At 47.0% G+C, this 27433-nt stretch overlaps 2 protein-coding genes across 9 annotated transcripts; both read right to left on the reverse strand.

Moving 5' to 3' along the window:
- Positions 1 to 1740: 1740 nt before the first annotated feature.
- LOC133070586 (RNA-binding protein 4) lies at positions 1741 to 9316 on the reverse strand. Of its 5 annotated transcripts, XR_009696187.1 has the most exons (5): positions 9238 to 9316; positions 7741 to 8164; positions 4623 to 4701; positions 3688 to 3852; positions 2025 to 2158 (listed from the first exon to the last, which is right to left on the reverse strand). XR_009696187.1 is itself a non-coding variant. In XM_061162998.1 (4 exons), the coding sequence occupies exons 2-4, from the start codon at positions 8150 to 8152 to the stop codon at positions 2026 to 2028; spliced, it is 624 nt and encodes a 207-aa protein (XP_061018981.1). In that variant the 5' UTR covers positions 8153 to 8164; positions 9238 to 9316; the 3' UTR covers positions 1741 to 2025. The 5 variants fall into 5 exon arrangements, 4 of the variants coding, with proteins under 4 accessions (XP_061018981.1, XP_061018983.1, XP_061018968.1 ...); XM_061162998.1 differs by lacking the exon at positions 3688 to 3852 and having other exon boundaries at positions 1741 to 2158; XM_061162985.1 differs by lacking the exon at positions 3688 to 3852 and having other exon boundaries at positions 2021 to 2158; positions 4017 to 4701.
- RBM14 (RNA binding motif protein 14) lies at positions 9295 to 25602 on the reverse strand. 4 transcript variants are annotated; one of them, XM_061162974.1, is made up of 3 exons: positions 25160 to 25602; positions 17660 to 19124; positions 16008 to 16886 (listed from the first exon to the last, which is right to left on the reverse strand). In XM_061162974.1, the coding sequence occupies exons 1-3, from the start codon at positions 25494 to 25496 to the stop codon at positions 16679 to 16681; spliced, it is 2010 nt and encodes a 669-aa protein (XP_061018957.1). In that variant the 5' UTR covers positions 25497 to 25602; the 3' UTR covers positions 16008 to 16678. The 4 variants fall into 4 exon arrangements, with proteins under 4 accessions (XP_061018964.1, XP_061018957.1, XP_061018958.1 ...); XM_061162975.1 differs by lacking the exon at positions 25160 to 25602 and adding an exon at positions 24665 to 25038; XM_061162978.1 differs by having other exon boundaries at positions 16731 to 16886; positions 19014 to 19124.
- Between the last annotated feature and the right edge of the window lie 1831 nt (positions 25603 to 27433).

Genomic DNA, 27433 nt, shown 5'->3' on the forward strand with positions numbered 1-27433 from the left:
TATCTGTAGGAGCTAATAGCTTTAATCCCAACTCCATCAAGTTTTCCTGGAACTGCTGTCTTTTCTTCTCACCAGAGACAACTTCCATATTCAATAAAATGGTGGCTGGGAGACACACACATAGAACACCTCTCACAGGGTTTCCCTGAGCAAATAACCAGTAAGTTACAAGTTGTACTTACAGCTATTCCCATCTCAGCCTCCTATGAATTAGAAACTAGTAGGAAAATCTGAGATTATAAAAAATTAGCTCATTTTCTTACCTCCCAGTACCACAATTCACTTTTCCTAAAACCGTTAACGACTGGCATAGAGTGAAATATGTGTCACTTAGTCATGCCCAGCTCTGAGACCCCCATGGACTGTAGCCTGCCAGGTTTCTGTCCATGAAATGATCTGGACAACTATACTGGAATGGGTAGCCATTCCCTTCTCCAGGGGATTTTCCCCATCTAGGGACTGAACTGGGATCCTCAGCGTTGCAGGCATATTCTTTACCAACTAAGCCACCAGGGAAGCCCATAATGCTTGGCACGATTAGGTGCTCATATTCTTCAAATGATGCTAGGAAATGCCCTAACCAGACACAACCCCACTATATTTATGCTAAAACTGGAGCAAGAAGGTATAGACAAAAAATATCTTCAAGACAATTATGATAGATGCACAGAACTAAGAGGCAGCGGCTCTTCCTTGTACCCTGCCCCCTCTACCCATCCTTGTTAAATAATCTAAAGCTCACTTCTGGGTCCTTCTGTGCCTATCATTCTAAAAATAATGAGCTGGAGAAGGAAATGGCAACCCACTCCAATATTCTTGCCTGGAAAAGTCCATGGACAGAGGAGCCTGGCGGGCTGCAGTCCATGGGGTTCCATGACTGAGCACGTGTGCACGAGGGTGGAGGGAGATGGGTTGGTAGCAATAAAGTGGTAGAACTAAAAAAATAAAGACATGAGGTACTAGTGGGACCACTGAGGTATTCTCTGGATTCCAGCAGAACTATACAAATATATTTTTGTGCTTCTCTGGTAGCTCAAATGGTAAAGAATCCGTCCACAAGGCAGGAGGATCTGGGTTCAATTACTGGATTGCGAAGATCCCCTGAAAAAGGGAATGGCTACCCACTCAGGTATTCTTGCCTGGAGAATTCCATGGACAGGGAAGTCTGGTGGGCAATAGCCCATGTGGTCACAAAAAGTCAGACACGACTGAGTGATTAAGCACACACATACAGATGGTGAAAGGCATCAAAAAGCTTTACTTGCTGACCTACAAAATAAGCAGAATGCTTTTGGAGCCACAACTTAATTTTCCACGTCATGAAGTGAAAGCTGACCTCCTGGTCCCTCAAACCCTTCCTTTTCCTAGACCTATCCCTTGGAAAATAAGTCAAGCTAGATGCAGTGACTGGGCGGTTTGAATGGTAGTACTAAGGGGTGGATAAGGATTGTTTCTCAGTATGGAGAAGTCCCACATTTCAAAATTGCTAGTAGGTCCTTGGTTTTACAACAAAGGTGTGATCAAGTGAAGAAGTCTTTAAAGGAGTAAGGCTGCCTGCCTGGGTTCTTCTACATAACCCCTCTCTTTCCTTTGCCACCTATAAATTCTCTCTATAATAAAGTTAATGGCAGTGATGTTCACCCAGAACTGAATGTCAGACTCTACCCACTCCCCTTCTCTTCTAGGGACAAATAAAGAACCCAGACACAAGTCTAAGTAAGAATTCTCTCAAAGCACACATTTCCTAAGTTGAAAAACCATTTATTTCACCGGAAAGAAAAAAGTGATTCAACTCTATGTGTCTACCCGCCACAAGCCTTTGGGTCGAAAAGACTCAGGAGCGGTGACACTCTCAAAACACCCACTGGAAGCAGGAGGTGGGGTGACAGCACAACCCGCACCCGTTTCTGCACACAATGAGGCCTGCTGGGAGAAAAGAACATAATGGGAAACTACAGAAGTATTGAAGGACAGAAAGAAATGGGAAATGGGCAGGAGAGAGGAAAGGAAGAGGTGGTCTGAACTTTACAAGATAAATTTTAAGGTCCACGTTTCCTGAGGGACTGAACGCACAGAGCCGTCCCGGAGATGGGGTACCACGAAGGGTGTATTCTCATGCACAACCGCAGCTCGGAATTTCAGCCCACACACATCCCACCTGAAAGAGAGCAAAATACAGGGGCTTTACAGCAAAGCTCACAAGGGCATGTCCACTTAACCCTTCAAAGAACATCTATAAAGTATGGTAACTTGACACACTTTTTAAATTTACTTATATCCATCCACAGTATCACAGTAATCTCTTAAAGTGAAAAAGAGCCCGAAGGCCAGAGTAACTGGGAAGGTCAAGTAACCCCAGATTGGGCTCTTTTCTCTCAATTAAAAGGCAAATTTTCTTTCATGACAGTAGATAAGACACTGCATTTCTCTTGATGTTAATATATCAGCATCCCTCAAAGAAAGCAATTTCCACATTTACAAACTGTCATTGGAGGGCAGGAAAAAGGAAAAGGTTCCAATTAACTCTCTGGAAAAAAAAAAAATGTTTGCATCTTGGGGCTGCAAGTTAAAAACCATTTAAAGTCTAGGAAAAAGTAACATCAATTTGAATAAGTTGTAAGACCTGAGGGCATCCAACTCTGCCTAGGGAATAAAAGAATGTACTGGAGAGCATGTGTAAGCCAAACATCAAGTCTCTCAAGTTTCTTTTCCACTAGTTATTTCCTATTCCAAAACCCTGGGCAAGTCACATACCTTCTGACCTAATAGAAAAAGGTGGCAGTACCACCCATCCTGTTACCTCAGGATCATGGATCAATGGGAATGTCTGGGCCACAATGAGAGCTACTCAAGACAAAGGGTGTTGTGAAACACCCCTAAATACAACAGCAATCTCATACACCTAGAGCCCAAAGCTGGCAAGCGTCAGAAGAGAATACAGTCAAGTAGAGCCAAATGGATCATGAGGCTTAAGCTGTATAGGAAAAAGCCAGAGGACTCAAGGTACAGCTGGTAGTTCAAGAGTGGTAACTGCCCAAACCTGGTGGTTAGATGAAGGGAGTGATCTGCTTAAGGCAAAGCTCCCAACCTTGGATATCAACATTACTGAAGAGTAGAACTGGCAGGGGTACATACACTATTTACATTATTATGTATCTTAAAGAGATGGAGAGGATGTCAAGTCTAACACTGTGGGGACAGTGGGGGGCGGGGGGAAACACTTAAAAAACTAGACAGTAAACAGGCTCTCACAGAACAGATTCAAAGATAAAGCAACGGAGTGGGCATCCTATTCAGCTCAGAGAATGAATGTGAACTGAGCAGATAAGTTGAATTTGAGTCTATGCCCCAGACTCCGTGTTGAAATTAACTTCATAAATTGAAAGATCTTTTTCTACTCCTCTCTACCCCAACTTACCATCAAGTACATTTTTTCTCTAAAGCTCACAGGGGATAACTTCAGAAATGTCAGAAACACACTGCTTCAAGATTAAGATGATACCATTGGGGTAGTCTTCATAGTAACTGGAACTTGAGCAGTGATGACCAATTAACTACAATTACAGATTTTAACTGTGCAGGTCCTAGCAGACCTTTCACATAGCATGAAGCAGAAGAGGAATCCTACAAACATTAATAATGTCATACACCTAGGAATTCCAACAAAGGCTCTGAGAAACGACACACCTTGGTCTGATGTCCGGGTTCCAGGTTCAGTTCAATTACAGCACACAGGTGTGACCCGAGATTCATCACGTCACACTGTTTGCTTTTTCAGACACAAATGGAATCAGGTTGACTCCTGGGACTAGGAGTCCTGGAAAAACAGCCATGACGGCTAAAGATGTTTGTCTATTTCAGAAAAATTAAATAATTAGGACTTCTCCCTATCCCCTGAACCATTAGCAACCTTACCCTAACCCTGCAAAAGCAAGCAAGCAGGGCAGCCTAATTGGAGACTTTAGGCTGCAGGAGGGACGGCAAAACCAGAACCAGGGACACCCCACCGCTCTCACCTCAAGCTTTAAAAGGCTGAATACCGCGCCCGATCCGCATACTGCTCCCGCTCATACCGGGCCATGTCGTACAGGGAATTCCGCGCAGCCGACGAACCTTGGGACAACTCACTCTCATGCCCGTAACCGTAGCCCTCTCCAACAGTAGGGACTGGGCCTGTAGCGCGACGCAGGGGGCTCCGATCCCGCCCGTAATATGAAGAGGAAGCTGCAGTAACAGCAGCAGCAGCTGCTGCAGCAGCAGCAGCAGCAGCTCCCGAGGTCGGCAACAGGTGTCTATCGTAGGGATCGAGAGAGGTGGAGGTGAGGTGACTGGCCATGGCTGTGTTCTGGACTTGTGGCAGCTGGGACAAGGTCTGCTCTGCGTAATTATACGCAGAGGCAGCTGCAGCAGCCACCGCCTCATAGGACCGGGCAGCACGGCAGCGCTTGTAGTAGGCATCGAGCGCTCCGTACGCGTTGTTGTAATACAATGAATCCCCGTAGCCCATGGTGTAAGGTGTACGCACTGCTCCGTATTGCTCATTATATTGCTCGGTAAAGTCTGCCACGCGGCCCGAACGATCTACTGGACACTCTTTGGACCAGTGCCCCTCTTTCCCGCACCGATAGCAGCCGCTCTGGTCTCCCATCCCGGGCGCAGTCCTAAGCCGGCTGGTGGACAACTGCACGTGCATTCTTTTGCCTTGAAGAAACAGACGCAAGAAGGGTTGCTATCACTCTTAGTCATAGCCCCAGCCCCTACCCCAGACACTGGTCATAGCTGGCTTTACCTAGACAACTCAGGACTCACTGCCATTTTAAAATGTTTTTTTAAAGGTCCAGTATAAATTCAGTATGATGACCTGACTTCCGGCAAGGATAAATGAAGAAATGTTTCTGTTCAAACATCAGTCTAATGCTTAAGAAAAACTACTCTCATTCAAAAATAGGCATTTCATTCTTTGCCAAGTAACTGTGGACACAAACTGCTCTGAACAGTGGCCCAATGTCAGAAGACACCACAATTAAGAGTGCTCTACAACATTCTGACACCGCCAATCTTCACTCTTAAGACTCCTGAATTCATTAAGCAGGAAAATGCAAAGGTCAGTCCTCCACATCACCCCAAAATCAAAGAGAATAGAGCAAGACACTGAAGTTACCACTGACAGTGATCCAGACTTGATCCATGGCTGAGTGCTGTAGGTAAGTTTCAAGATTTTTTTGGGAAAAAAAAAACTCATGAACGTGTGAAGAGGGGCAAAATACAAGTTGAAGGGCTGCCTTATCCTTAACTGGGTCCTTTAAATTGCTAGTTCTGATATTATAACAAGGGTTCTTTAAAATCTTCAGTGACCTCTTAAAGTAGGGGATCAAAGAAAACAGGGTAGGCAGCTCACAAGATGGCTGAATTTTCAAAAAGGGTATTATGAAAAATGTGGAAGGAAGGGGGAAGGATGAGAAAAGTGGAGAATGACTACTTATGTTAGTGGATCAAACTGTTCATTTCAGCAAGATTAAAGTACTTTTCCTCGATAAACCCAAGATCCTAACGACATGTACTTAATACTATTTTTTTTTTACTGAAAATTAGAACTTGTATTCTGGAAATGGAAAAATATTACTTCTGAAAACCTAACAAAAGGAACATTTCTTAAAAAGTTTAAGTTTTAAATCTTCTCACAGAAGCAGTTTCCACCTAACATGATCTACCATTTTAACAGTAAGCAAAATTCCAGCAAAACTTTCCAATACAATTGGTTATCATGCCCCCAAGCATGCAGATAGCAAAGAACAGTGGCCCCATGCTTAAAAATGCTTAATCAGGGGGGTAAACAGAGAAGTAGGGTCACCTATGCACCTAACATTACAGAAAGTGGTACATATACAATTTCACCTACAAAATTCAAGGTAGATTCTGGAAGACGAAAAAAGGGATAGGGGATGGAAAGATCAAACTATCAAAAAAAAAAAAGTCTTGGTTTAAACAAACTTTCTGGTAGGTACAAGTTGCCAGTTAAGAGAGAGGATATGCAATTAAGTACTTTTAAGTGCTAACCCACGTTCCTTGCATTTGCCCAAGTGGCCACTTTGGCACCTAACAAAACCAGAGAAAACAAGGGCAACTGAGGAACCAATCATGTACCTTCAAGGCATGAAGATCATTAATAAATGTCCTGATCTAAAGATTTGCCAGGAAAAAAAAAAAAAAAACTCTGCAAAAGTAACAAGCATCAAAGAGCCTACAGTTCAGAAGCCAAGAGTCATGGTCCAAGGATTTGTCCTGTATTAGCTCACACTGTCCTTCCCTTACATGTGGTATGAAGACACCAAGGAGACACCACCACCTCTTCTATGACTTGGTTAAAGTGTAGAAGAGTATTAAAAAATTAGATACCATAAACCCTCCACAAGAGCAGCGTTTGCGCCCAATTACACTGTTGACACAAGGTAATTCTCAACTTACCAATTAAAAAAGGAAAATGAGACCTGAGAGGCCTGTGACATTTGTCTTTAATAATGCACAGCAATACCCACGACACAAGGCACCCATTAACTTAGGGGAATGATGACCAGACTTCTAGTCTAAGAAAGTGCAATCTGTGTAAACATCAAAGACAGCCAAAATGATTCTTAAGGGGAGTGCTCAGGAGAAGCAGCAGCCACTACACTGTTTGGCTGAAAAAGTTGGAATATAGGTTAAAAATGTAGCAAGGAGTTATGGCAATAACCTATAATTTAGAAGTAGCTACACCAAAGGGGAAAGGCTCATTACTGACTTCCATACTGGGAACCCAAAGCAGATGGGAGAAGACTAAGGTTAGCAACTCACCATGGTTACCATCCCCTTCATGACTGCTACTCTTGCCACAGGAGCTCAGATCATAAACCAACAAAAATATATTCCAAATAAACTGTTATCCACAGCATGCTGCCTTCCAGGCACACTATTACTCTAATCAAGGTTCCAAGATAACACCCATCTAAGTGGTCTTTTCAACAAAGATGTTAGAGCCCATTCCTCAAACCAGCAAAATGCATCAACTTTATCGCCCCCTCCCTGACGACACCCCCTCCCCCGCAAATCCCCATAGCTTCTCCTCAGACACTCCTGAAACTATCCTTTAATCCTACAGTGCCCTCATCCTCCAAACAGAACCTCTGGTGCATGCACAATAAAAAAGCAGTAAGAGCTAAAGCCCTTTAAACACACTAGCTCTCTAAAGGCTTGTTTAACAATGAATTATATTTACTAAGAAGCTACGAGTTGGGATGAGGTTGGGAAGCTTAACTGGTATTTTGCTCCTGAACGGGTGCCTTAAGCCAGCTTTTGCCAGGTCCTTCATATGCAAAATAGTGTGCAACATGGTGTGCTGAGGCAATAAATTTCAGAGTGAAATACCGTTCTGTGCTTTACTACTACCATTACTACTACTGCAAAAGAAAAAAAAAAGACGAAATAAAGAAATCTTCAGTGGAAAGATTTCTGCACTAATAGATAAAAATGCCTAGGGGTTCCAAACTAAAGCCAAGTGATTTTTCTCCCACACTTGATTTGCCTGAGGTAAAGCCTCTAAATCCCATGCAGTCTCCATTTAAGTTCATCATCCACTCTTAATCCTCACCATCCATCAGCCAACCAACAGCTGTCTCTACCCATGACCCCTCCCTTCTACTTATCCAATCTATTCTCTACACAAAGCCTTGTGTTCAGCCCTCTTTCCCAAAAAGGATGGTTCACCTTGAAACTCTGTGTTGTCAAGGCCCCTGATGGCCTCCACTGCATCCTCAGCCCGCTCCATGTGTACAAAGGCATAATCTTTCACGATGTCACATTCGATAACTGGACCGTACTCCTCAAACTTGGCTCGGAGCTCTTTGTTGGTACAAGTAGGGCTGATGTTGCCTACATGCAACTTTGTAGAGGTTTTGCTCTTATTCTTGCTGGCTTCCACGTTGATGTTCACCCCGTGCAGCTTGTAGTGGTGCAGGTTGCGGATGGCATCCTCAGCCGCCGTCTTGTCCTCTATGTGCACAAAGCCGTAGTTCTTAATGATGTCACATTCCAGCACCTTCCCATACTGCTCAAAGAGTGAGCGGATCTCCTGCTCTGTGGCCTCCCGGGGCAGATTTCCGATGAACAGCTTCACCATCTCGGACGCAGCCTGGGCGAAAAGAAACAAAATTTCTAACAAAAGATCTCAAGCTCACATCAGCTTAAAAAAAAAAAAAAATCAACACCGCCACCTCTTTTCTGTCTGGCAAATATTTCCAGTTTTCTCTCACGTCCCACACTCACACTTCCACACAATAATCAAAGGGAATCGGGAATAAGGCGGCCCGCTACAGAACCAACAGATACAAGAAAGCATCTGTAATAAAAATCCTTGGTAGACACAAATGGTTTGGTAAGACTTGAATAGTTTTAATCGGTAATGGAAATGAAACCGAGGGCATAAATGTAGCCCTGAGGATAGCGGACTTTTTAACTACTATAAAGACAGTCAGGGGGACTTCCTTGGCTGTCCAGTGGTTAAGACTCCACGCTTGAACTGCAGAGAGCTCAGATTCAATCCCTGGTCGGGAACTAAGACCCGCAAGACGTGCGGCACAGCCGCAAAAAAAATTTTTATAAAGAAAATAGAAGTCTAACTGGATTGACCGTCTGAAACTATGCACTGTCTCTTTCTCTCGTAACCGAAGAATGAGCCACCATTTCCGGAAAGGTGGACCTTATAACTACGTTTTAGGGTTTCCTTTAGAAGCAATGAACCGGAGACTTAGGCCGGAGAGCCAGGCGTTCCAAGAGTACATGAGTGTTAGAGCTGGGAACGCCTCTTTCGGGGTACCGTCCTACGAATTCCTGGAGAATTGAAGAAATGCATGGTTGGAAAAGGGGGCTTGAACCTCATCGGCCTGACAACCAAGTCTCGGGGCCTGAGAAATCCTTAAAAAGCGGCTAATGCCTAAATCTAACGGAAGCGCGGTTACTCGATGGAAACCTCGAGGCAGTAGTCCGAGCCTAGTCGGGCAGAGGGCAGAGTAGGGAGAAAGTATGATATTCTCAGGGAAGATTGTGGGGGAAGGGCTGCTTCAGGATTACCGCGCAACGCCGAGCACAGAGGTCGGCTCTTAGTGACGGGTGTGGAGGCCACTACCCCACAAGGATACCCTTGAAGCCCAAGGAATGAGATTTAACAGGACAAAAGAAACAGTGAAAAAGCTCGGAGTCTCTCACCCGCACGAAAAGCAGCAGATGCTCTTCCTCGCGGCGCGGACGCTTCTGACAAAACGCTAAAATGGCGACGGCCGCAGTAGTGACTCTGGGTAGAGAGGGGGAGGTGAACCTAGCACCGGATTGGCCGTTCAACAAAATAAAAGGCAGGCGTTCCTGTAGATGCTCTTCCTGATTGGTTACCACGAATGCCAATTACCTGAGGCCGGGAAGAGGTGGAAACGTCAGTAACCTCGGAGCGTTTATGCGAAAGCCAATGAGCAACACCCTCGAGAAACCGAGGTCATTGATTGGGTAGGAGGTCGGCATGAGGGCGGACCTACCAACGTAAGCTTCGCAGGCGGGGTTCCGCCCGCCATTAGGCGGAGCGAGTTAGGACTCTGGTGTGCGGTCGGTGTTTAGCGTCATGGCGCCAACTTTTGTTAAGTTTCCACTTCTCTCCAATCCACGTGCGTTCCACTTTGCCTTCTACTCCGAATTTCTCCCTCTAAATTCCCAAACGCCACCCCTTCGCAGCTCGGATGCTGCGGACGGAAGCTTACGCAGACCCAGAAGCCAGGTAAGAAAAACAGCGAAGCGTCCCATCTGAAGAAACCAACCTCCTCCTTCGGCCGAGTCCTCAGTGGCCCTCCAACTGAAACTGCTTTCATAGGTGGTGAAAGGACTCTCAAAACGGTTAATGAGCTCAGCTTCAATTAGGCTATAAAGGTCCCCTAAGTCGACTCGGTTGAGGGGTGCATTACAAGTTCCCTCAAGAAACCAGCATCCTGGGATTCAAGATGAGGAAAAGGTTTCTCTGTGGAGGTTGAGAAAACACCCCCACCCTGCCCTGAGAAAAAAACTAGAGCAGCGAAGTTTTTTGTTTTATTTTATTGGGCGCCATCAGTCAGAGATGTTAGGTTTAAACTAGAACCGACCTTAGAGGGAATAAAGAACCTAATAAATCACAACCAGCCAAATAAGCAAAATACAATACAAAACAGCGTCCTCCAGGGCGTCCATTTGGCTTTTTAAAAAATCATCCTTTGGTTTCTTCACATTAATCCCATGTTATGAATATGACCCTTTTGCAAGGCAGTTCTTGAAGAGGGAGTTTAAAGGGGAGAATGGAAGAACTTAAAACATGATAAAAGCAGTGGTTTGAGGAAAGGGATCCTCAGGAGTGGAAATGATACAACTAGAATACAGCATGGTTCAAAGCAGCACACCCCCACCCCCCACCCTCTGCCAAAAGGGGTGGGGATCATAGCGAGAAAAGTGAAGTCAAAGTAGAAACATTTTTAAAACCTGACGACTCAGAAATCAAACGGTGGTCAAGAATTTATTCTAGGGTTCAGTTCTGTCATGTCCTACTCTTTGCGACTCCATAGGCTGCAGCACACCAGGCTTATTCTAGGGTGGTAAGTAAGATAATCTAAAAATGTGGAAATGTTTTATTTACAGATGTGATCACTAATCTTGGTCCATTTTCATTGTGCATCCTGACGCTGACACTCCAGCTGTGAGTAAAGGGCAAAGGATCAATGATGAAAAAAACCAACTGCATGTTAGTCTGCTGCAAGTTGGAGACAGTCACAACTCCATTTGGGTAGGGAAACACATTTGGTCTAGAAATCCTTTAAGCTCCTTTGTTTGATCTTCCAAAATTTTTGTCCTGAGTGGCCTTGGAGACAAACCTTCCAAAATACCAAAGCATATGAGGTCAGCTTACTCTACTAGGAATCTCTCCAAGTCCAAAGATGAAAAACTGGGAATATAAATCTTCTCAGGATCACAGTTCAGGCCAGTTTGCAGACCACCAACCACACCCACTCCCTAATCTAATTTGATTTTCCTTTTGAAAGCCCTCTTGATTGAGCTGTATTTGATTTTGCCCCAACTGAGCAAACCACATTACATCATTTAATCAAATCCATTAAATCATGGGTTTTAAATTAAAACCCATGGCAACTGGAAAAGCTTCAATTCACACTACCTAATCCGGTTGTTGCCAAAATCTCTATACACATACCCCACACCCCACCCCAACTAGGCTCCTGCACACTAGCCTATGTCCCAAGCTCATTCAGGCTGAATGAAATGTTCTCTCCAGGTCACCCCATCCAGACATCACCCCCCTCCAACCCTACATACACCTTGGAATTCTGCCCCATGAACTCCGCCGTATTTTTCCAAATACTTACCACCGCTTGAAATCCTATTTGTTCATTCATTTTCTCACTTCCTCCTACCCCCTGCCCCCAGCAAATACTTGTTCTACAGGGCAAGGACCTTTTCTTATTGCCTACTATTGTTTAGTTGCTAAGCCATGTCCGACTCTTTTGCAACCCCATGGTAGCTGGCCATGCTCCTCTATCCATGGGATTTTCCAGGCAAGATTACTGAAGAAGGCTGTCATTCCCTTCTCCAGGGGATCTTCCCGACCCAGGGATCGAACCCAGGTCTCCTGCTTTGCAGGCAGATTTTTTACCATCTGAGCCTAAATCTCATCAAAGAAAAATGAATTTTAGAAACATGTGTGCCCTTCTGCACTAGGCATTTTAAGAGAATGGGTATGCAGATATTTCTCCTTCCTAATATATTTATCCTGTGTTAAAACTGCACCTGGTACATGACAAGCACTCAAGTATTTGTTAACAAACGGATAAATGAACACATGAATTAAATTCTTGATAACCAAGAGGAAAGAAGTAACTTTGGATTTTTAGTTACTATCAGCTTGAAAACATGGACACTTAGTACTAAAAACAGGCAGATGCTCAAAAGCCAGGGGGAAACTTATTCTCTGGGGGTGTTCAGAGGGAGCCACTAGACCTCCAACACCACTGCCAGCTACACCCTCTTGTTTCAGTTCAGTTGCTCGGTCGTGTCCGACTCCTTGCAACCCCATGAAGTGCAGCACACCAGGCCTCCCGGTTCCATCACCAACTCCCAGAGTTTACTCAAACTCATGTCCATTCAGTCGGTGATGCCCTCTAAGCCTCCCATTAATGTCTGGGGAGGTCCTCTATCTTCATGGTTCCCAACCTTTATGGCACCAGGGACCAGTTTCATGGAAGACAGTTTTTCCACAGACCACGGCTTGGGGGTGGATTTGGGTTCAGGATGATTCAAGTGCAGTACACTCACTGTGCACTTTTTTCCTCTTATTATTACATCAGCTCCACTTCCGATCATCAGACATTAGATCCTGGAGGTTGGGAACCTCTCCCCTACCCCATACCTTTCTCCTCCATACCTAGAAGAATCTGATCCCCAGGATACAACAGTGTTGTCTGAAACCAGAGGTGACCAAAACTGGTATGGTCCAGTGGCCTACATCGCACTTAGGTACCACTTACTACAGAAATTTCCTTCCTTCACTGTTACTCATACATGCTGCACTCACACCCATATCCAAAGTCCTTTCCTCAGCTGTGTGCTTCCAGTAGGCCATTCCAATCTCCCCAAAATGTTCTAACTCCTTATTTCTGAGATGGCTAGCAGTGACTATATATGAAGCCCTATACCTGATACATGTATTTGCTCCTTCCAACAGTAGTATTATAAGCAAAATCCTGGATGGCTCAAAATGGCTGATTCAATTCCTTGATCCACTACTTTTCAGCCTTGTGAAGTTACTTAACCTACACCCTCAATTTCCCAATTAATCAAAGTTTTATAAGTACCTAATTACATTTTAGTTGCAATAAAGTTATGTTCAGTAGATGTGAGCTATTATCCCCATTTTATAGATGAAAATACTGAGGCAGAATTCCTGACATGTCCAAGACCACATGGATACGTGGCAGAACTAAGATCCAAACTCAGGAAGTCTGATTTTTTAAAAATACTTATTTGGCTGTGTTGAGTTGCACGGGCTCTCTAGTTGGGGCATGCGGGCTTAGTTGTCCCACAGCATGTGGGATTTTACTTTCCCAACTGTCAATCAAACCCACGTCCCCTGCATTTCAAGACAGACTCTTAACTCCTGGACCACCAGTGAAGTCCCAGGAAGTCTGACTTTAGAGCCAGCACCCTCAGTAATTCTCTCTGTGCCAAGTCAGTTTCAAAGCAATTCTCTAGTGGGACTACACCATCCTCTCTCTCCTCCTTTACCTACAACCCCCCTGGCATTAGTTTTTCTTCTGCCTCATAAGACATACGGGATCTTAGTTCCCCCACCCCTCTGCAGCAGAAGCGCAGTGTAAACCACTGGACTGCCAGGGAAGTCCCTGGCATTGCTTACTAACTGTATGTAACTAGTTCATTGAGGTAGGTCCTGCCTCCCCTGGGCTACCCATTCCCCAAGATCAGCCCAAGGGTGATCACTGTATTTCACCTCAGCTATTTCCAGCTATATTCCAACTATTTCCAGCACTACAGACACACCGTATTTCTAATGATTTACAGACTTGAAATCATTTTAAGAACTTTTTTCCTGGAAAACTAGATTCTACCCTTAATGATCTTTTAAAGGCATCTATATAAAGAATTAAGGTAAGAATTTTCCATCTATCCTATCCATCTTTATTACCCAAACCTCCTATTAAATATATTACATACTTGTCCATAAATCTGGGAAATTTATTTTCAACTTACTTGGCTTAATAGAACAAAATGACTGGAACCAACAGTCTGTGCACAGACTCTGGCAGAGCTTAACTAAGGGACAATGACTAGAAAGGCAGCGTACCTATAGAGGCTGACCACTCAGTGAGTTCCGTTACCTCCAGTACAAGAGTAGCAGCTCCAGGCCCACCCCAGACAATCTGAAACAAGGTCCAAACCTCAGAGAACAGACTGATGAGGTGAGAAAACTTTAGTCTTGTTCCAGGAATAAATCATTTAAAACTTCTCCAATGAAGGTCAAGTTAGAGCTGATAGATCAGAAGTGCAAAGACCTGAAGGATATTGTGAGCCCATATTCCCACCCTCTTTTCCCAAAACACATTAAATGTCTATCCTCCCATTCACTCAACCCAACCGTCTTCAAGTTATAGGACCCTGGAAATCAGAAATCCACAAAAACCTAAGTAGGAGAAGTGGGCTATAGGATTAACACAGGTAGCATAATTTAAATAAAAAAGGGGAAGAGAATTTTAAAACAATCTTCGAGGAAGAGGAAAATGACAAGTGATTTGGCTTTAGAGCTTCTCAAAGCTTAAACCAAAAGCCTGCCAGCAGAGGCAGCAAGGGTATCAGTACCTAGAGATGACAAGTTGAGTGATCATCTCAGCCAGGTCGCTCTGAAGAACTTAAGCTGTAATAAAGAAATATCAACACTGGCCCTGAAAGCACATTAGGCTATTTTTCACACGAACTGTGGGACTGGGACAGTGGCTGAACGCTCACTGGAGAGAAAGATGACAGAAAGTCATGCTGACAAAGAAGTAATTACAAATACACAGGCCACAATCACAGCACTACAATTAAACAACCCTTGATTTTCCAGGGAAATAACCAGAGCTAAGTTTGTTAGGTTGGCCCTGTGATAACCCCACTCACTGCAGAAAAGTGACAAGAAGCCTATTAGATTCCCCCTCCTCCCAGTCCTTAAAAGAAATGGAAAGGAGCAGCAAAGGAATGAGCAGAAAGAAAAGGAAGAGAGCCATGGCCTCAGCACCCCTGAGATTATTCCAGTTTGTGTCCACAAGTAGTTCATGCTTAACACAAAGCATGTGCTTTCTGCCTACTGGGCAGAGGGAAGCGAACACCTGGGGCAAACTATTGTGTACATCAAGTTCACAAGAAACCAGTGGAGGCAGAAGAGAACCAACCTGAACTCCACTTGACACACACCTCCCCAAAATCACCTTGCCCAGAAAGACTCCCAAATCAAATCTCTAAAGCCCCCTTCCCAAAGGCATGTTAGGTTTCCTGTTACCACCCTACCCAGCCAGTCTTCCATTCACCCATCAGAAAGCCCAAGCTTCCATCCTGTCATGGCTAGAATCATCTTATTTTGTGCCCAGGTCCTCTGAACCCCTAGTCCCAGAATAAAAGTATAGAATCAATTCCTTACCCTATCCCAGCACCTACTCAGTTATGCTTGCACCTTGCCCCCTTCCCATGGTCTACCGTAACACCTTCAAATATAAACCCAGCCAGAAAACATCTGGAAACCCTAACAGATGGAGAGAAGGAATTTGCAGTCGCCGGTGACTATGATGGCAGGGGTTGGCAGGACGCAGGCAGGACGCTCCAGGATGATGTTCAACAGGCAAATTACCAGGTCTATGGCCAGAATCCCCCCATACTGGCTTCCAAATGTCCCAACCACAGAGACACTGCCACACAGTTAACGTGACCCCCCCCCAAACCCAACTGACCCCTTTCCAGGTCCCAGCCCCAGTACTCACTGGAGCCCACTGCCTGAAGGCCCTACTAGTCTTCTAAGCACCAAAGCAGCCCATTCCCCACTTCTCACTTGAGAAGTCAAACCCCAGAACCACCCTGCTGGAGCCTAGGTTGTTTCTGAACTGGAGACAAGTCAAGGAAAACAGCCAAGCATGGGCGAGGAAAACGGGCAATAAATTTGCTGCATTTTGGTGTGATTAACCCAAGTCGAAGCAACTTTGTCCAGATTCTCCAGTCCTTAAGATGGCAGACTAGCAGAGAAATGAGGCGTTAAATCCCTCTGGCAGCAGGGAAATCATTCTAATTCCCACATTCAGACCCCTTTCCTCATCTGCCCTGGGTCCTCTGGTCACCTTCCCTTTGGCTGTCATGTATTCCTGGATGTCAAACTGGCTTCTCTGAAACTGAGTGCAATCAAGACAATGACAACCAGGTTTCCAAACTGCAAATCGCCCCAAGTTTTATTTGTAGTCCATACAAAAGGGAAAAAAAATTAAGGTTTTCTAACACCACCTACTTGGGGAGATGGGGAAGTGCTCTGTGCCGCACAGCATCAGCTAGAACGTCAGGGGTCAGTAGGGACTGGACATGTACCAACCGCCTGTCCCAACAGGAACTCAGTCTCAACACAGTCTATAGAGGGACACAGTCAGGGCCCCCTGGACACCTGGCACAGCGTGGCGCAGAGGAAATGGTTAGGCTGACCCTTTCCTGGCCTCCCTCACATCTAAAAAGAAAAAGGCGCCGCCGACCTCAGCTGCAGGTTGCTTCCCCATCCAGACGACCTTAAATATCGCGCACAAAAATAAAAGGGAGCCAGGAAAAAAATCAAAACATAAAAGAGATTCCCATCCTAGGGAGATGGGGCAGGGGAGAAGGGAACCGCAGATCTAGAGCCAGTAGCAAGATTTGCTGCTGAGGCGAAGGAATAAAGTAGGTTACTGCCGAACACTCAAAAGGATCGTCTCCTGGGGAAGGCCCACATGGTAGGGGGGATGAAAAACCGCCAACGGGAGAGGTGTGGGCCAGCGGTTTTAACCTGGGTCTGCACCCACCCCATCTCTCCTCTCCTTCCCTCCCCGTGGTGCCCCATCCCAGGACAGCCCTACATGCGGCGCTGGTAGCCAGAGTGCATCTGAGCTGCCCGCAGGTAATCATTATAGGAGCCCGAATAGCGTGCGTAATCGGAATGGGCATCGGGCAGGCGACGGTAATCCAGCGAGGACTTTGTCGGCGAGCGGCGGAACGAAAGCTGCGACTCTGATAAACGGCGGTAATCAGAGAGCTCGGCTAAACGCCGGTCGGAACCATACCTAGTCGAGAGAAGAAGACAGTTGGTGAATGAGACAATCGAGGGGAGGGCTCCAGGTGGGCACTGGGGAAATGCCAATGGGGGCAGGGAGGGCGTAATCAGACTGGTCTCCAACAAACAAGATTTTTCAGAAGGCTCATCACCTTATCCAGGGCAAGAAATCAAGCTTGGTCCAACTGTGGGAAACCAAGCCCACCACTGAAGCCCTCCCTTCTGAACTGGCCAAGGTGGACGCTGGCCTACATTCCCAAACCACAGACAAATTATCCCCACCCTTGGGCCCTGCAGAGAAAAGACCTTGGTTGTTTACCAACAGAACGGCGGACGAAAGCAAGGTCCCCAATTTCCCAAAGAGTGGACGCACCACATACACCCTGCCTTCAGCCAGTGAGTGCCAAAGGGACTACTCTTTCAAACCCACCCCCACCAAAGGCCAGGACAACCACGTAACAGGCTTAAGGATCCTTGAGACAGTGGGTGAGGCTATGGGCCACAATCTTGCAGGCCATAGCTCCAATAGCACTTGGGCTAGCCTAGACAGGTGACACTTCTCCCAGCCTGACTAGCTGGTACCACCCCAGGCTGAGCACGAAGCTCCACCTGAACCCTGGTGACCAGGAAGTTCACAGACATCACCCACTTCGGCCTCTGGACATCCCACAGGAGTAGAGAAGGCCAAGGGAGGGGCCGATGGCTCCAGTTTCCCTCCCATGCCAACCTCAGCCCCTTGCCCTGAGCCCCAGCTGGGGGCAGAGGCGGGGGGGCATACAGTACCTTTTCGACATGGCGACAGCCTTTTTGTACGGATCGTCGTAGCTGGCCCGGGGTGGGGAGAGGCGGGTACGCTCATAGGGCGGCGGGGTGCTGTTGGCGTTGGCAACGGCCCCCTGGGACATGGACAGGTAGGCTGCAGACGGCTGACCTGTCCCATCGTAGGCACTGCCCGGCTGGCCACGGTAGGAGGCGGCAGCCTGAGGATGCTGCTGTGCAGCATAGGAAGCAGCCAATGAGGCTGACGACTGAGTGCGGTAAGGAGCTGCCAGGGTGGCAGAGGGCTGGGCCCCGTAGGCAGCTGCAGCGCCATAGGAGCCGGTGGCCGCAGCAGCTGACTGAGCCCCATAGGAGCCTGACAGGCCCATCGATGCTTGGGCCCCGTAACTATTCAGCTGGGTCTGAACAACTGGCTGGGCCCCATAGGACCCAGCCATTGGGGTGGTGGCTTGTGCGGCATAGGCAGCTGGCTGGCTCGCGTAAGCAGCAGCTGTAGCTGGTTGTGCCACATAGGCAGCAGGTTGGGAAGAATAGGAAGCAGCCTGCTGTGCAGCATATGGGGCAGACTGGGCATTATAAGAGGCTGAAGGCTGGGCATTGTAAGAGGCTGCCTGGGCCCCATAAGCTAGTGATGAAGCTGCAGACTGGGCCCCATAGGAGGCTGCCTGGGCCCCATAGGAGCCTAGGGAGTTAGCTGCTCCCTGGGTGTTGTAGGAGGAGGCAGCTGCACGAACCCCGTAGGAAGAAGCAGCCTGCGCCCCGTAAGAGGATGGTTGGTTACCATAGGAGGCAAGGGAGGAGCCCTGAGCCCCATAGGAGTTGAGCGAAGAAGCCGCAGCTGGCTGACCCCCATAAGAGGAGAGGGCCGAGGCCGAGGGCTGGGCTCCACCGTATGGGCCAAGCGAGGAAGCTGCGGCCGACTGGGAGCTAGGGCTAGCCAGCTGGCCCCTATATGGGGCCCCAAGGGAAACAGAGGGCTGAGCGCGGTAAGAGGCTGCCTGGGCTGTCATGGGCTGAGTCCGATAGCCGACACCCAAAGAGGCAGAAGGCTGGGCCCTGTAGGCAGCGCCCAGTGACACTGAGGGCTGGGCGCGGTAGGTGGCTGGCTGGGCCGTCAGAGGAGCCACATACGAGGCTCGGGGAGGTGAACGGCGCAGGGGGCTGCGGTCGCGACCAAAGAAGGGTGGTGTGGGCTGACGGGCTTGCCCATCAAAGCCACCAGTGCTGTTGCCAAAAGCCTGCTGGTAGTCGAAGGTGGCAGAGAAGCCACCAGTTCCAGGGAATGCCGTATCCCCAGCCCCTGGTTTCTTGGTCTTGTCCCCAGACTGGATAGCCAGGCCAGGCCCCTTCTTCTGACCCTTGGTTGAGAGTTCCACGTTGATGCGCTTGCCCTTCACTTCTTTGCCGTTGAGCTGCGCGATGGCGGCTTTGGCATCTGCTTCCTTCTCCATGTGAACAAACGCGTAGTCTGATAAAGCAGCAGACAGAGGGTTAGCAATTAGGGGGGCAGGGCATGCTACCTGATGGGTCCCAAACTGGACACACCAACAGCACCCAGCTGTTGCCAGCTACCTCCAGGCCTCCAAACCCTTCTCTCCAGGAGTAGGTAATAAAATGTGATTCCCATATAACAAAGCTTCTAACTGTCCCAAATAGTCAGCTTTGCCTATGTCTTTCTTCCTGTTCTCCCCATTTCCCCTGCCACCTCACCCAACTGCCTGCTCAGAGAAGAAAGAGCAAAGATAAACTCCAACAGAGGATAAAAATCTTCACATCTCCTATAAAGTACAAATCCGCAGACAAAAATGCAGAAAGCATTCCTGGATCACTCAATTATTCAGTATTCTCTAACCCAAGATCACCAAACACTTCTGTTCACCTCTGAGGCTTAACTCTCAAAACACTGGAAATAACCATTTACGTCTGGACATGACCCATGTCTCAGCCCAGGGTTCAGTTAAGGCACAACAGCTACACAGCAATATACAATCTATGACAGTCCTCCAACATGATCTCCCCTTTCCCTCAGTACCTCCCAATTCTCAAAGCATTTCCATGCACAAGATCCCATCTGGGCCTCACAACAATCCCAGGAGGCAGGCAGAGCTAAGGATCATTATCCCCATTTACAGGTGGGCAAACACACTCGAGAATTTACATGGCTTGCCCCAAATCCACTTGTGACAGCCAGAAACAGAATCCCAGCTCTCCACACCTCTTCATGACACCAGTATACCCCTAAGAAGTCAGTGTGCAAGGCAGGATTGTGTATTAAGACTAGACACTTAAGTTGAGAAGGGGAGACAATGGACCCCATGTAAGCCAATGAAATGTGGGAATGGAAACTGAGCTGCCTAGCCCAAGCCAGGCCCTACTCAGTTCAGGCCCAAGCTATCCCCCACTCCTAGGCCACATTACCTTCTCCACTGAGACTCATCAAGAGACATCCCTTACCCCTTGGGCTTCTGTTTGGAGAAAAGATTGAGTTTCTCAGCTTCATGGCAAGAAGCTGCAATTCCTGCAGCTAGCAGGCTCTGCTAAGAGGTTATCCCTCAGGCCCTCAATCAGGATCCGAATGAGCTGTGGGAGGACAGGCTCTAAGACAGGATGTTGATCTCAAAGTCCTACTCATCTACTACACAGAACAGGAAACCTTTGAGAAAGGAACAGGAAGAAATTCTTGTCCAAATCCAATCTCACAAATCACAATAGTGCAAGCAGAATCTGATGAACAATGAGATCATGCCCGTGGTAACACAGGTCATGTACTTACCACCACCTGGACCTGAGGCTACTTTTAAAGTTCAAGTATCAGAACCCCATCTTTCTCACATCACTTTAGGAAATGAAAAATTACCTACATGAAATTACTAAGGTTCCATTCTTGATAAAAAAAAATTCTGTTAAATGTCCTCTAAACAAGTGTCTTAATTTTCAGAAATTTTCACACTGGGACTGGCTCTCTAGCTACTCCTATAAAGCAAGTCATTTTCCTGGATGTAATGCAATGTGACTGAAGTGACTCTTACACAAGTGAGAATAAAGATATAATCAACAGGTAGAAGTCAGAAGTGTGGTATGGCAAATGGATTCTTGGAACTAGCTGCTAAAATTTAGCCTCAGTTGAAGATTCAGATCTTTTACTTGCTATTATGTTCTTACAGAACTTAAAATTCATTTCTCCCCCTGACAATCTGTCCTATCCACCTCAGAGTTACAAGATTCAACATATGTGCTTAGGCACTCAGTCATGTCCAACTCTTTGCGACTCCATGGACTGCAGCCTGCCAGGATCCTCTCTGTTCATGGAATTCTCCAGGCAAGAATACTGGAGTGGGTTGCCATTTCCTTCTCCAGGGGATCTTCCTGACCCAGGGATTGAACCCAGGTCTCTTGCATTACAGGTGGATTCTTTACCATCTGAGCCACCAGGCAAGCCCAAATGATTCAAATGAGATGATAAAAATGCCTTATAAAGTATAAATATGGAGAAGGAAATGGCTACCCACTCCAGTTTTCTTGCCTGGAAAATCCCACGGACAGAAGAGCCTGGGGGTACAACCCACAGGGGTCACAAAGAGTCAGACACAACTTAGTGATTGAACAACAACAGCTAAAAGTATAAATAGCTCTATGATAAAAATCATGATAATTATTCAAGCCTAGGAAAAACCATAGACTTATTTCCTTACAGGATATGATCCTTCATTTCTAATAAAACACAAGAGACACAATGCCATTTGTAAATGCAAATTTGTAACTTGCCAGAGATGATAAACAAAATGAACTATCACAACTGTCTTCACTCTCTCAGGGCCTGAACCTGATTCTTCATCTACCAATTGTGAAAAGTAAAAGTGTTCCTTTAGACCTCGCCACAGGGCACTAAAACTGTCCTCTGATCTCTCACCTCCACTTTGGGTACTACTGCTACTGCTGTCACTTCAGTCGTGTCCAACTCTGTGCGACCCCGTCCCTGGGATTCTCCAGGCAAGAACACTGGAGTGGGTTGCCATTTCCTTCTCCAATGCATAAAAGTGGAAAGTGAAAAGTGAAAGTGAAGTCGTTTAGCCATGTCCAACTCTTCGCAACCCCATGGGCTGCAGCCTACCAGGCTCCTCCATCCATGGGATTTTCCAGGCAAGAGTACTGGAGTGGGGTGCTACTGCCTTCTCCCCACTCTGGGTACAGTGAGCTAAAAATCAATGCTGGTGGTCCCAGATCTCTTCAAAAGGAAAGACTGAGTTGAGCCTATCACCAGGATAATGCAATGGTAAGGAGAAAGCAAGTTTGTAGGCAGATTAAAGGGAATTACCAAAAAAAAAAAAAAAAAGGCCTCCAGGCATTACAAAGGAATCATACTATGTTCCTGGTTAACCTATCCACAAATTCCTAGGACTATATTAAGCTAGGGAAAAAAACACCCAACAAAAATGTTTCAATGGGTTTACAAGAGCAATAGGACATCACATTGTCTATTCCCTACTTAGCTAGGTTTTATTTAGAGACCAATTTCTGAAACTTGAAACTGAAATTTCATAGGTAACAATTCAACTGACCACACAGATGAACTATGTAACTGACAAAAAGAAAGCCATGAGATACAATTATAACCAATTTATATCAGGAAGTCTCTAAGCCTGATACTGGAAGGAAGTGTGAACAGGTTGTCCAGCTGACTCAAACACATGAGGGCTAGCCAACCCTGAGCAGCTAAACCCAGGCCTAGCCCTATCAAAGACACAGGAACCCAACTACTCTTAGGATGATTTAAAAAAAAAAAAAAAAAAAAAACCCCAAAGAACTAGCAAACTCCAGGGACTCAGCAGCCTGAATTGAGTTAGTTCAAGGAAACCGACCTCTGAAGGTATTCATCTCATTTAAAGGGACTACCAGGCAATGATGTACAGAGATCGCCTAATGATCCGGCATCACAATTCCTCCAGTATCCAATTTAAGAGAATCTGGAAACATGAGTTTTCATATTCTCAGAAGAGTAAAACTTCTAATGTGAAACTACAGAGCTATACATAGAAGGAAAGAATGGCCACCCACAACATAAGAAACAGTTTCCTCTTCTGCCTTTCAGACTTCTGAAATTTGACTCGTTCCTAAAGCTGTCAGCAACTCTTGATACTTCATCCTTTAACACCCAATAGAATTTAGAATTTAACTGTGGAGAGTGGTTACAATCTGCTGTTGCTATGGAGATTTTCACTCTCCAAATCAAATCATATCTAAGCTCCTGGAACCAAGCAACTAAGCTTTTCCCCTGTGAGATAAAACAGAACTGGCTGTCCTGTGCAATGCCAAGCTTCTGTGCTTTTCAAAGACCTGACAATCAACGTTAAGACACCTCAATCAAGTGTCCTTTCCCAGACCAAGAAATAAGTAAGCTATTTATAGAGCCAAAGCCAGTCTCCTCTACTACATTCCTAACTTAAAAACCTCATTTTCCTTCATTCCAAATAGAAAGGCATGGGGGGGGGGGGGGGGGGCGGGGGCGGGAATACAATCCTCAAACCTTTCCCAGAGTCCTTTGTATCAAAGTATTATCAGGAGCTTACATACCAGCATAACTACAATTAACAGCTAACTGCCACTCCCTGAGAAGTCAAAGCACTTTGGCAAATCAAATGTTTACAAAGGGACAAAATGCACAAAACTTTCACAAGGAAACATAATTTCTAAAAACCAGAGCCAGTTACAAAGTTCACCCCACTCCACCCTCACATCCCCTGTCACTTGGTGTCAGTCCCAAGCAATTCAAGCAAATTTTCAGCTTTCTCTACCACCCCAAAGGAGGCTCCTTGACCAATGAGTTCCACAGACAGTCCCCTCAGATGCAAGTTTCAAGACTCTCAATTAGTAGACAGCCTGCTTAAAAAACTACACAAAAAAATGTAGTAGGTCAAACATAGAACTCTCATATACCCCTATCCATTTTCTGGCCAGGAGCCCAATCTGAGGCCTTTCCCATTCTTTCACTCTAAATAAAAGCAAAAATCCATGCACCATACAGCCTGCCTCATCAGAGCACCCAGTAGGAAAGCCTGATTTTGGATAGTCATGAACTTGCACAGCCCGAGTTGAGGAAAATAGTATGCAGTATTAATGCAGAAGAAGGAATTACTCCTAGTGGTGACTACCAACCTTTACACTTCCCCCAGTTACAGAAAGGATAAGGAACGACCCAAAAGATGCGCCTTTCGAGGACTGCAAATGATGTATCTTGGAGGAAATGAATAAAGCACCTGCTCCCAAATTTATTTACTATCCTCACAACTTCTCACACAGGCTATGAGCAGGTATGAATCCAAAACCAGCAGCCAGGAACCAGATACTTACTCCCAGGTTGCATCTTTGAAGATACACCAAGGCAAAGTTAACTGATCTGTTTCCAAGTGGAACACAGACTGGACACACACAAGGGCTGTATTCCAGATCTTGCCAACAAAACAGAAAAAGAGCCTAAGGGGTTAAAACCCAGACTATAAAAAAGAAGTCACCTGGGTCCAAAAAAGGAAGTCAGGCCTAAATTATGATGATACATTCGTCTCAGGATCTACCCTGATCATGAAGACTAATCAAGCAAAGACGACTAAGTCCCCATGTCCCCCTCAGCCACAGAGTGTGCCCCCTTGCAAAATCACCAAGTTTAGAAAAGAAGGACATTGTTCTGGGGCACCGGCTTGGCAAGTTAGCTGCTCAGAAGAGGCCTTTTCATAAAACAAGCCTTCTTCCACAGGTGAAAGGTCGGGGCTTCCAGTTTACAGATGTAAAATTGATCCCAAAGGGGGTGGGGGGTGGGAGTGGGAAACAAGTTTGAGGGAGTTGGAAAGCGCAGAGTTGCCAGGCCTAACCCACCTAACAATACTGAAAGACCAAAGTAGTTCGGCAGCCCCCGCCTCCCGCCCCATACCCAGGAGTTAACTATGCCCAAGAGTAGACCCACGCCACACAGTACTAAAAGATCCCAGCCCAAGAAACTTACAAGGGCCCCGTTACCTTCCGCTCGGGAGCATTCACCGGGAGGGAACACGAGGGTGGCTTTTGGTGGGGGGCGGAGGGGTCAGCCCCCACCTTTTCCCTCGCTCTGACAGACGTCTGGAGAGGAAGTGGGGAAGCGGCAAAATCTTCCCCGCTCCATGATCCGGCTTGTGCCCGTCACTTCCCAATTTCCGCTCGGTGCCAGGCCCAGGAGACCAGTGGAAGGCGCGCCCCCGGTATACTCCCAAGTCTCTCAGGCGCGTCCCCGGCCCCGTAGCTCGGCTCACAGTGGCCGCCGCACCCACCCTGAGCCGCTTCCTCCCATTTGGTTAATGGTGCCTGGACCGCACGGGAGGACGGTGGCTCTACCCAACGCGCCCCCAACACCTCCGGCCTCACTCCCGCGGACTTCCCCCTACCCCCGCCCTCACCAACTGCGCTGTGACCGGCCCCCGGGAAAGGGGCGTGGCTAACAAGCAGAGTGCCCCGAGCGCGCCCCCGCCTGCACGTTACCTTTCACCACGTCACACTCTATGACGCGTCCGCGGCGCTCGAAGAGGCTGCGCAATTCCTGGCTCGTGCACGCTGCCGATACATTGCCCACGAATATCTTCCAAGTGTTAAGAGGCCGTGGGCGCGACATCTCCACCACGAGCGCGCGCCCCGGCCGCAGCTCGTGGCCATGCAGGGCCTCGATGGCGCGCACCGCGCCCGCGTTCTCGCGCATGTGCACGAAGGCGAACTGTTTCATGACGGCGCAGCTCATGACCGTGCCGTAGGGCGCGAAGAGAGCTGCCAGCTCCTCCGGCGTCGTATCCGCCCCATCGACGTTTCCCACAAATATCTTCATTTTGCCGCCGCAGCCGCCTTCCCGGAGAGCCGGGACCTCTCCTCCAGCGACAGGCGAGACGTCTTACCCGCCGGCAGTCCTCCCTAGGAATGGCTGGCGACCGAGAACCCCGCCGCGCAGGCGCCCTGACCTAGCCAATCGGAGCCCGGATCCCGCGCGTCATGTAGCCAATCAGAGAGGCTGAGAGAAAATGCACTCAGACGCAGCCAATCCCAGAGGGCCTGGAGCCCGCTCGTTAGCGGAGGGGGTGGGAGAGGGACAACGGCGCGCGACCAACCGCCACAGCCTGGGGGAGGGGAAGAAGGGCTGGGGAAGGGGTTACGCGCGCAGGGAGCGCCGGGGCAGCTGAGAGGCCTAGTGAGCGAGGCGGCCTCTGGGCTGGGTGGGGCGGGATCGGCAGGCCCCAAGGAAAAACTTTGTTCAGTCGTAAGTCAGAGCCTCTCCCATTCTGGCCGCCTAGGCCAAACCCGCGCCTAGCTAGGGGTAGCAGCGAAAGTGTCCACGGGAAGTCCTGGCCTGGCGGGAGAAACCAGGACAAACGCCTTCCTTCAGCAGAAGACTCCCGGGATTGGCTCCCAGGACTGCCGCTTGTGCTGGACAGTCCGAGGGGGCCCTGAGCGGCATCTGCCCCATAGAAACCCTCGTGCCATTAATTTCTTTGGAAACACATTCCTTGAGGTTGCTGAGGTCCAGACAGATGCTGGAGACACTGAAAAGCCACTCAGACCCCACCTCTGCCTTTATGGAGTTTAAAAACAAGGAATAAGATATATCAATCTTGATATATGTTTGAAATTTTCCACAACAAAAAGTTTAATAAAATCTGAAATTGAGTCAAAAGAACTGTCCTTGAGGAAAAAGAAAAAAAAAGAACTGTCCTTGAGGGGATGAAAGTTGAGCCTTTAAAAAAGAGAAAAAGATTTTGCATGGCAGAAGATGTTAAAAATATAAGAACATGTGACAAGTTCAGGAAAATGTTTGCTTGCAAGTTCATTCTACAAATTTTATTCAGCGCCCACCCTGTTGGAATAAAGCAGTGAACAAAAAGGGACAAAAATCCCGACCTTGGAGCTTTGTATTGCCGTGGAGAGAGACAGATAATAAGTAAAACATAATAGCCTGTTAGGTAGTGATAAAGACTTGAAGTAACTGAGGGAGCCATGCTATGGGGGAATCATTCCAGCATGTAAGAACATGTCAGAAAGTCCTGGGGCAGGAGTGTGTCTGTCCAAAGAATCACAAGAGCTAGTATGGCTGGAGAGTGGAACAAAGTGAATAATAGAACACCACGACAGAGAGGAGGTGTAGCACCTGGTGGGCTATTTAAATAATTTTGGCTTTCACTCTTAGGCTGAAAGTCTATAGAGAGAAGAGGGGCTCGCCTGATAGGACTTAGCTTTAGTAGTTTTGTAAGTATCATTCTGGCAGCTATTGAAATGGGCAAAAATAGAAAATAGTCATTTTCTCAGAACAGTTGTCACTGCAGCAAAAATCCAGGAGAAAGGGACCTCCCTGGCAGTCCAGTGATGAGGACTCGGCACTTCCACTGCAGGGGGTGGGGGTTTGATCTTTGGTCTACTGCAGGGCGCTGTCAAAAAAAAAAAAATCCAGGCGAGATATGAGGGTGGATTAGGGTGGCTGTAGTAAAATTCAGCAGAAGTGCTTAGATTTGGATATACTTTGACTGTAGAGCCAATACAATATGTGATAGGAGGTGAATTGTGAGAGAAAGAAGTCAAAGATGACACCAGGAAAAGGGAAGCATAAACTTGCCATTTATTGACATGGGGAACATTGTAGATGGCCAGAAATTTATTTTTGGACATAAAAATTTGGGGACTTGTTTTGTTTACTTGTTTGTTTTTGGCGGTTCATTGCCACTTTCAGGATCTTAGCTCCCCAAACAGGGATAGATGGAACCCAGGCCCACAGCAGTG

The sequence above is a fragment of the Dama dama genome, chromosome 2 (genome assembly GCF_033118175.1).
Source record: "Dama dama isolate Ldn47 chromosome 2, ASM3311817v1, whole genome shotgun sequence".
Classification (NCBI taxonomy): domain Eukaryota; kingdom Metazoa; phylum Chordata; class Mammalia; order Artiodactyla; family Cervidae; genus Dama; species Dama dama.